This window comes from Ranitomeya imitator, chromosome 5, assembly GCF_032444005.1.
Source record: "Ranitomeya imitator isolate aRanImi1 chromosome 5, aRanImi1.pri, whole genome shotgun sequence".
Taxonomy (NCBI): Eukaryota; Metazoa; Chordata; class Amphibia; order Anura; family Dendrobatidae; genus Ranitomeya; species Ranitomeya imitator.
This window is the reverse complement of record NC_091286.1, coordinates 72,762,662-72,773,360: the sequence shown is the minus strand read 5'-3', so window position 1 is coordinate 72,773,360 and position 10,699 is coordinate 72,762,662. Positions and strand designations below refer to the sequence as shown.

At 45.5% G+C, this 10,699-nt stretch overlaps 1 protein-coding gene across 1 annotated transcript in view; it reads left to right on the top strand.

Annotated features, from left to right (window-relative positions):
• Window positions 1-2,353: 2,353 nt before the first annotated feature.
• The window catches only part of ANKEF1 (ankyrin repeat and EF-hand domain containing 1), a 90,506-nt gene continuing 82,160 nt past the window's right edge, over window positions 2,354-10,699 (top strand). Inside the window, exon 1 of the mRNA XM_069768794.1 lies at window positions 2,354-2,470. Coding sequence (XP_069624895.1) covers window positions 2,404-2,470 — 67 coding nt within the window. The 5' untranslated portion in view covers window positions 2,354-2,403. The remainder of the gene's footprint in view (window positions 2,471-10,699) is intronic.

The window sequence follows — 10,699 nt, the reverse complement described above, 5'->3', positions numbered from 1 at the left end:
ACTGTTAACTCTATGGCAGAGCAGGAAGACTTAATGTCCCTGCACTGCCACCCAACAGCTATGGGGCCCCGAAGCAGGAGGGGGGCTCGGTGCCAGCAGTGGGCCCTTCCGCCCGTCATCGTAAGTTCTACTGTTTTGGCTGGATGCCAATAAAGTTGAAAGCACTGATGAGACAGGTGATGCTCCCTCTCCCATCATCCCCCTCTCAGCGTCTGACGTCTCTGACGCAGACAATGACAGTGGGCGCAATGACGTCATTATTTGGTGCTCGCTCTCCTGAGATGAGCAGATGCTCGACTGCTTGGAGCAACAGGGAAGCGAGGAGGAGAAGTGAGTATTGTATTTTTTATATGGGGAGTGCATTATACTATATAGAGGCCTATGGGGAGTGCTGCATTATACTATATAGAATCTGCCTATGGGGGTACTTTATACTATATAGAGGCCTATGGGGAGTGCTGCATTATACTATATAGAGTTTGAATATGGGGAGTGCTTATATTATATAGAGTCTGCGTATGGAGAGTGCTTATACTATATAGAGGCCTATGGGGAGTGCTGCATTATACTATATAGAGTTTGCATATGGGGAGTGCTTATATTATATAGAGTCTGCGTATGGAGAGTGCTTATACTATATAGAGGCCTATGGGGAGTGCTGCATTATACTATATAGAGTCTGCCTATGGTGGTGCATTTTACCATGACATATGAGACTCATCTACCATGGAATTCTTCAAAAAGAACCTGAAGACCTACCTCTTCTGACAAGCATACAACCTACAGTAACCACCGATCCACAAAACCGCTACCCTCCCCTACAGTATCCTCACCTATCCCTTGTAGATTGTGAGCCATCACGGGCAGGGTCCTCTCTCCTACTGTACCAGTCATGATTGTCTCTTCAGTATTTTCCTTAATAAAGGGACTCCGCACAGAATGACTCTTCAAGCGAAGTCCTGCTGCTCAGTTCTTTATGGCCAAACATTTTACTACACCTTCCCACCTGCTTGTCCCTCTTTCTCCACCGACCCCCTTATTTGATTGACAGATCTGGCTTCATAGAGCCAGAGAGATGATGGCGATAGATGGAAACTAAGCAGATGGGAATGTGTCTTTGAATGTTTGGCCCTGCAGTGAAGCACCGAGCACCTATACAAGGTTTGAACAATCATCGTGTGCTGACAAAGTCCCTTTAAGAAGGCTGGCTCTATCCTGAGACTGCATTAGTTCTGTGACCTGGGCAGGTAAAAACTGTTGCCTTTTGTGCTGTCGTAACCTTTCATGAATTATGAGGCCACATCTAGAATATCGGATCCAGTTTTAGGCACATTTTAAAAATGATATTTAGAAGTTAGACAAAGTTCAAAGGCGGCAGCTAGATTTTTTTTATTTTTATAAACGCCTTCATCACATCCCACCCACTCTGCGGCAACTGGATTATTACAAGGGATGGAGACCTCTTATGATGTAGGGATGGAACAGTTGGGCTTGTGATGCAATCTTATTTATATGTATAAAGAGACTGGAACACGACTTATTCCTTCCAAGGACCATACTAAGGACCAGGGGGCACGCATTATGGGTGGAAGAAGGGCGATTCTGGCAGCTACATAGGAAAGCGGTGTTCACAGGAACGTAATCTAATCAGGCGTCCTCGGGCCTGGCGAGACGCTGCACAGAGGCGAGTGCAGCCCCAGCCTCCTGTGACGCCACGTGCGAGACTCACCTCAAATGAAACCGTGCACTCTGAACTACGCAAAACAAATCCCCCAAAATATACGGTGGAATTGCTTCCCCACCTTCATTTTACCTCACTTTGAACTTTTTTTTACTGTTTTTTTCAGATTATATGGTAAAATGGGCTCATTCAAAACTAAAACTTTTCCTGCAAAAAAACAAAACCCAAGCCCTTACAAGGCTAGAAAAAGAACAATAGCTGCAACATGAAGGGGTTAATCACCATGATTTGCAGATATTTGGGGTGCAATAAAATGGTTGCAAAAGTGTAAAGACAAGAAGAGCTGCAGAGAATGAGATTATTGCAGATTGCACAGAACTGCAGCCATTATTGGGACCAGCATGGCCACCTCTCCAGCACAAGCCTGGCCTGGTGGGAGGCTACAGGCTGCACAGCTGCGGTACTTGTGTGAGGTGACTGCCCGGGTGCTGAGGGGAACAATACAGCGACACTATAACTGCTCCCGGCTGTGCCTTCCTGGCGACTGAAGCCCCGGGGAGCGGTCACAGGGTTTTCACTGAGGACACGGAGTCGGCACATGCGCCATGCGCACGCCAGGGCGCGCACGCGCAGTGTGCCAGCAGACAGCTGCTACAGTGTATCACGGTTACTATGGAGACGGCGCACGGCGTCTTTCCTAGCACTCGGCTCCGGCTGGAGGAATGCAGCCCTGTCTCCGGCACCTTGCGGCCGGGCAGGAGGAGGCCGGGGACCCCCGACTACAGGCAGGTAATAACCAGCTTATATGTAATGGGGGGATACAGCAGGGGCGTCTGATGAGGAGAAGCCTCTCACATAGATGGTTTTGTGTTGGACCAGAGGTTACAGGAACTTTACATTTCTGATAAATGGGAGGGATGGGACACATTTCCTTCCCAACCATGAATCCTCTTTTGGTGCATGGAAAAACGATTCCACAACTCTCCTGGCCATTCCCATTGTTGCGTCTGTGGTACGTGGCTGACGTGTAGTCACACGACATAAGGACAATATGACGGCTATGGAGGAAATGTGACCAGTGACCACAAATACCAGCACCTCCAGGTCTGATTGGCCGAAGAGCATCACATGGTCAAGACGCCATGACCTCATGCGGCCTTTGTGCCAATTAGGCCCTGTAATTAGCTCACCGGCAGACTCCTACCCCCAATACCGGTGTGAGAACACGCAGTCTGCCATATTACACAGGACAGCTTACCCTGGGTTCCCACTAATACAGTGATCCTCGCCGAGCACACCGGCAGGAGCAGGAACATGCATAGAGGTTCCATTTAAAGGTCCATATTGGGGCCCCTGGCTGCCATTAACCCATCAGGTTGCCATGATTGCATCTTGTGGGCCCAAAGTGTGTGACAGAGCGCCTCCACCCATCTAACCACTGGCCAAGGTCACTGCTTACCACCACGACATCTGAGAGGTTAAACTGCTGCGATCAGATGTAGCTCCAGTCGCAGCAATTATCATCCAGTGCCTGCTGTGTAAACCAGCTGGCATCCATCAGATATGTGGCGGGCTCCACATGTGATCCCTGTCTATGCAACGGATAATGGGAGAAGTAGGGGGACGCCTGGTAGGAGCCCCCTCAGCTTAAGCGCCCAGTTTGACACTGATTATTACAGGGCCATATGTTGCCTGTTCAAAATGCAGCTGTTGTGGGGCCAATGGGAATATTGGGGTTTGCAAATTGTCTCTTGAGAGAGGACGAGGGCTAGAACTCCAGCGCCATCTATCGCTGCTTCTTCTAATAGGTGGCGCTAGAGTTCTAGTCCTCTTCCTCTCTGAACAGACAATTTGCTTAGTTTAATGACAAAACCCATTGAGGCCCAGGACAGTACACCCATGTGCAGTAACAGGTGTACTGTCCCTGGCATCATTCACACAATGCTCCCAATGCCAATTTTACTACCTGTATTTTTTAATGTGAGCATGTTTAGAGCACTAAACGCCAGATGCATAACCTCGTGGCAGGTGATAAGCTCCAAGCCAAAGTCCCAGGATACCGGGGGCCTGAGCCAGAAATAGTAGGGGCAACCAGTTAGATTTGCAGTGGACCCTCCTCTGCCTATTAAAGTCGCAAGGATATGCCAACACTGCTAATCACTGGGAGGTTGACTGCTGAGATCCGCATTGATTACAAGAAGGGGGACGACGATCTTTTAGTAGTTCCTCCACCCAGCACTGCTACCAGCCAGGAAGTGAATGGAGCGTAATTTCAGTCTTTCCCAAGTCCTGTCCAAAAAAACCCAAACATTCAATAGGTGATCAGCCCTTCTGTTACCATAAATGGTGGGGGTACCTTCCCACTAGAGGTTGCAATCTCACAACCTATCCTAGATTTATGCCATCAGTAGCTTAGATGGGAATCCCCTTTACCAATAGTCTTTGAAGACCTATTTGTGGCTCACTGGGATATTTTATTCCACACTGTAAGGAATATATGGTAAGGGATATGTAATATACAATATGTATGTCATCTACATGGAGCAGAACAATATTGTATCATACAACTATTAGGTTCTGTAGAAGGACGTAGATCTGGGGATTTATTATGATGGAATATAGGCTGAACTGGATGGACAAATGTCTTTTTTCGGCCTTACTAACTATGTTACTATGTTACTATGTTACATACAGAGGAAACATCATCAGCACCTGCATCAAGTTGCAATTTCTTGGCTTTTTGGCATTTATTGAAACTTATTCTGGTTCAATTCCATTATGTAAAAATAAATCAATAAGGAAAGTGTTTGCCCTCTTATGAAGATTATCAGTTGTATCACTTACTAGCTGAAGAGCCCGGCGTTGCCTGGGCATAGTAAATATCTGTGGTTAGTTATAGCACCTCACTTCTCTTATTTTCCCATCACGCCTCTCATTTTCCCCCTACATCTTTCATTTCCCCCTCACTCCTCTCATTCCCCCTAACACTTGTCATTTCGACCTCACATCTGTCATTTTCTGACAACACTCCACTATTTTCCCTCACTCCTCTCATTTTGCACTCACACCTTTTCATTTTGCACTCACACCTCTCATTTTCACATCACACCTCTCATTTTCACCTCACACCTCTCATTTTCCCCTCAGTATATACACGTTTGTCATCTCCCTTATATATAGTATACACCTGTATGTCATCTCCTGTATATAGTATATACCTGTATGTCATCCCCCCTGTATATAGTATATACCTGCTTTATGTCATCTCCTCCTCTATATACCTATGTGTCATCTCCTCTTTTATATAGTATATACTTGTATGTCATCTCCTCCTGTATATAGTATATACCGGTGTGTCATCTCCTCCTGTATATAGTATATACCTGTGTGTCATCTCCCCTGTATATAGTATATACCTGTGTCATCTCCCGTGTATATAGTATATACCTTTGTGTCATCTGCTCCTGTATATAGTATATACCTGTGTGTCATCTCCTCCTGTATATAGTATATATCTGTGTGTCATCTCCTCCTGTATTAGACCTTGTTCACACGTTATTTGCTCAGTATTTTTACCTCAGTATTTGTAAGCTAAATTGGCAGCCTGATAAATCCCCAGCCAACAGGAAGCCCTCCCCCTGGCAGTATATATTAGCTCACACATACACATAATAGACAGGTCATGTGACTGACAGCTGCCGTATTTCCTATATGGTACATTTGTTGCTCTTGTAGTTTGTCTGCTTATTAATCAGATTTTTATTTTTGAAGGATAATACCAGACTTGTGTGTGTTTTAGGGCGAGTTTCATGTGTCAAGTTGTGTGTGTTGAGTTGCGTGTGGCGACATGCATGTAGAGACTTTTGTGAGATGAGTTTTGTGTGGCGACATGCGTGTAGCAACTTTTTGTGTGTTGAGTTGCATGTGACAGGTTAGTGTAGCAAGTTGTGTGCAGCAAGTTTTGCGCATGGCGAGTTTTGCGCATGGCGAGTTTTATGTGTGGTGCGTTTTGAGTATGTGCAAGTTTTGTTTGAGGCAACTTTTGCATGTGTTGCAACTTTTGTGCATGTGGCAATTTTTCCGCGTGTGCAAGTTTTGCGTGTGGCGAGTTTTCCATGAGGTGAGTGTTGCACGTGTGGCGAGTTTTGCGTGAGCCTAGTTTTGCACGTGGCGAGTTTTCCATGAGGTGAGTTTTGCACGTGTGGCGAGTTTTGCATGTGGCGAATTTTGCGCGTGGCGAGTTTTGAGCGGCGACTTGTGTTTCGACTTTTATGTGGCGAGGTTGGTGTATGTGTGGTGAAATGTGTGCTGAGGGTGGTATATGTGTTCAAGCACGTGGTAGTGTGTGGCGCATTTTGTGTGTGTGTTCATATCCCCGTGTGTGGTGAGTATCCCATGTCGGGGCCCCACCTTAGCAACTGTACGGTATATACTCTTTGGCGCCATCGTTCTCACTCTTTAAGTCCCCCTTGTTCACATCTGGCAGCTGTCAATTTGCCTCCAATACTTTTCCTTTCACTTTTTCCCCATTATGTAGATAGGGGCAAAATTGTTTGGTGAATTGGAAAGCGCCGGATTAAAATTTTGCCTCACAACATAGCCTATGACGCTCTCGGGGTCCAGACGTGTGACTGTGCTAAATTTTGTGGCTGTAGCTGCGACGGTGCAGATGCCAATCCCGGAGATACACACATACACATACACACACACAAACAGCTTTATATATTAGATATCGTGGCGCCATCTGTTGGTTGTGAGAAAGAATGCAATCCTCAAAAGTTAATTCTTGTTTCAGTAATTTGTATTGTTTTATCATTTTTAAACAAATAAACAGTGGTGTACATTTTTGAGAACCGTTTAGTGAGAGAAAGGGGAGCCATCCTTGTTTCCTCATCCCCTAACAATAATTCTTACTTCATTTATTTAACCCCTTTCTGCCATTAGACGTACTATTGCGTCCATGTGGGGTGGGCTTTACTTCCCAAGGACGCAATAGTACGTCATGTGCGATCGGCAGCGCTCACGGGGGGAGCGCCGCCGATCGCGGCCGGGTGTCAGCTGTTTATCGCAGCTGACATCCGGCACTATGTGCCAGGAGCGGTCACGGACCGCCCCCGGCACATTAACCCCCGGCACACCGCGATCAAAGATGATCGCGATGTGCCGGCGGTACAGGGAAGCACCGCGCAGGGAGGGGGCTCCCTGCGGGCTTCCCTGAGCCCCCCGCAGCAACGCGATGTGATCGCGTTGCTGCGAGGGTCTCACCTCCCTCCCTGCTCCCTCCAGCCCCGGATCCAAGATGGCCGCGGATCCGGGTCCTGCAGGGAGGGAGGTGGCTTCACAGAGCCTGCTCAGAGCAGGCACTGTGAAGCAGCCTGCACTCCTATCAGATCAGTGATCTGACAGAGTGCTGTGCAAACTGTCAGATCACTGATCTGTGATGTCCCCCCCTGGGACAAAGTAAAAAAGTAAAAAAAAAAATTTCAAATGTGTAAAAAAAAATAAAAAAAAATATTCCAAAATAATGAAAAAAAAAATAAAAATATTATTCCCATAAATACATTTCTTTATCTAAATAAAAAAAACAAAACAATAAAAGTACACATATTTAGTATCGCCGCGTCCGTAACGGCCCGACCTATAAAACTGGCCCACTAGTTAACCCCTTCAGTAAACACCGTAAGAAAAAAAAAAAAAAAACGAGGCAAAAAACAACGCTTGATAATCATACCGCCGAACAAAAAGTGGAATAACACGCGATCAAAAAGACAGATATAACTAACCATGGTACCGCTAAAAACGTCATCTTGTCCCGCAAAAAACGAGCCGCCATACAGCATCATCAGCAAAAAAATAAAAAAGTTATAGTCCTGAGAATAAAGCGATGCAAAAATAATTATTTTTTCTATAAAATAGTTTTTATCGTATAAAAGCGCCAAAACATAAAAAAATGATATAAATGAGGTGTCGCTGTAATCGTACTGACCCGAAGAATAAAACTGCTTCATCAATTTTACCAAACGCGGAACGGTATAAACGCCTCCCCCAAAAGAAATTCATGAATAGCTGGTTTTTGGTCATTCTGCCTCACAAAAATCGGAATAAAAAGCGATCAAAAAATGTCACGTGCCCGAAAATGTTACCAATAAAAACATCAACTCGTCCCGCAAAAACCAAGACCTCACATGACTCTGTGGACCAGAATATAGAAAAATTATAGCTCTCAAAATGTGGTAACGCAAAAAATATTTTTTGCAATAAAAAGCGTCTTTCAGTGTGTGACGGCTGCCAATCATAAAAATCCGCTAAAAAACCCGCTATAAAAGTAAATCAAACCCCCCTTCATCACCCCCTTAGTTAGGGAAAAATTAAAAAAATGTATTTATTTCCATTTTCCCATTAGGGCTAGGGTTAGAGTTAGGGCTAGGGTTAGGGCTAGGGTTAGGGCTAGGGTTAGGGCTAGGGTTAGGGCTAGGGTTAGGGCTAGGGCTAGGGCTAGGGCTAGGGCTAGGGTTAGGGCTAGGGTTAGGGCTAGGGTTAGGGCTAAGGTTAGGGCTAGGGTTAGGGCTAGGGTTAGGGTTAGGGCTAGGGTTAGGGCTAGGGCTAGGGTTAGGGCTAGGGTTAGGGCTAGGGCTAGGGTTAGGGCTAGGGCTACAGTTTGGGTTGGGGCTAAAGTTACAGTTAGGGTTTAGATTACATTTACGGTTGGGAATAGGGTTGGGATTAGGGTTAGGGGTGTGTCAGGGTTAGAGGTGTGGTTAGGGTTACTGTTGGGATTAGGGTTAGGGATGTGTTTGGATTAGGGTTTCAGTTATAATTGGGGGGTTTCCACTGTTTAGGCACATCAGGGGCTCTCCAAACGCGACATGGCGTCTGATCTCAATTCCAGCCAATTCTGCGTTGAAAAAGTAAAACAGTGCTTCTTCCCTTCCGAGCTCTCCCGTGTGCCCAAGCAGGGGTTTACCCCAACATATGGGGTATCAGCGTACTCAGGACAAATAGGACAACAACTTTTGGGGTCCAATTTCTCCTGCTACCCTTGGGAAAATACAAAACTCGGGGCTAAAACATATTTTTTGTGGGAAAAAAAAGATTTTTTATTTTCACGGCTCTGCGTTATAAACTGTAGTGAAACACTTGGGGGTTCAAAGTTCTCACAACACATCTAGATTAGTTCCCTGGGGGGTCTAGTTTCCAATATGGGGTCACTTGTGGGGGGTTTCTACTGTTTAGGTACATTAGGGGTTCTGCAAATGCAATGTGACGTCTGCAGACCATTCCATCTAAGTCTGCATTCCAAATGGCGCTCCTTCCCTTCCGAGCTCTGCCATGCGCTCAAACGTTGGTTTCCCCCAACATACGGGGTATCAGCGTACTCAGGACAAATTGGACAACAACTTTTGGGGTCGAATTTCTCCTCTTACCCTCGGGAAAATACAAAACTGGGGGCTAAAAAATAATTTTGGGGGGAAAGATTTTTTTTTTTAATTTTCACGGCTCTGCGTTACAAACTGTAGTGAAACACTTGGGGGTTCAAAGCTATCACAACACATCTAGATGAGTTCCTTAGGGGGTCTAGTTTCCAAAATGGTGTCACTTGTGGGAGGTTTCTACTGTTTAGGTACATTAGGGGCTCTGCAAATGCAATGTGACACCTGCAGACCATTCCATCTAAGTCCTCATTCCAAATGGAGCTCCTTCCCTTCCGAGCCCTCCCATGCGCCCAAACAGTGGTTCCCCCCCACATATGGGGTATCAGCGCACTCAGGACAAATTGGACAACAAATTGTGGGGTCGAATTTCTCCTTTTACCCTCGGAAAAATACAAAACTGGGGGCTAAAAAATAATTTTTGTGGGAAAAAATTTTTGTTTTATTTTTACGGCTCTCCATTATAAACTTCTGTGAAGCCCTTGGTGGGTCAAAGCGCTCAGCACACATCTAGATAAGTTCCTAAGGGGGTCTACTTTCCAAAATGGTGTCACTTGTGGGGGGTTTCTACTGTTTAGGTACATTAGGGGCTCTGCAAACGCAATGTGACACCTGCAGACCATTCCATCTAAGTCTGCATTCAAATGGCACTCCTTCCCTTCTGAGCCCTCCCATGTGCCCAAACAGTGGTTCCCCCCACATATGGTGTATCATCGCACTCAGGACAAATTGGGCAACAAATTTTGGGGTCCAATTTCTCCTGTTACCCTCAGGAAAATACAAAACTGGGGGCTAAAAAAATAATTTTTGTGGGAAAAAAATTTTGTTTTATTTTTACGGCTCTGCATTATAAACTTCTGTGAAGCACTTGGTGGGTCAAAGTGCTCACCACACCTCTAGATAAGTTCCTTAGGGGGTCTACTTTCCAAAATGGTGTCATTTGTGGGGGGTTTCAATGTTTAGGCACATCAGTGGCTCTTCAAACGCAACATGGCGTCCCATCTCAATTCCTGTCAATTTTGCTTTGAAAAGTCAAACGGCGCTCCTTCCCTTCCGAGCTCTCCCATCCACCCAAACAGTGGTTTACCCCCACATATGGGGTATCCGCGTACTCAGGACAAATTGTACAACAACTTTTGGGGTCCAATTTCTTCTCTTACCCTTGGGAAAATAAAAAATTGGGGGCAAAAAGATAATTTTTGTGAAAAAATATGATTTTTTATTTTTACGGTTCTACATTATAAACTTCTGTGAAGCACTTGGTGGGTCAAAGTGCTCACCACACCTCTAGATAAGTTCCTTAGGGGGTCTACTTTCCAAAATGGTGTCACTTGTGGGGGGTTTCAATGTTTAGGCACATCAGTGGCTCTTCAAACGCAACATGATGTCCCATCTCAATTGCTGTCAATTTTGCATTGAAAAGTCAAACGGCGCTCCTTCCCTTCCGAGCTCTCCCATCCGCCCAAACAGTGGTTTACCCCCACATATGGGCTATCAGCGTACTCAGGACAAATTGTACAACAACTTTTGGGGTCCAATTTCTTCTCTTACCCTTGGGAAAATAAAAAATTGGGGGCGAAAAGATAAT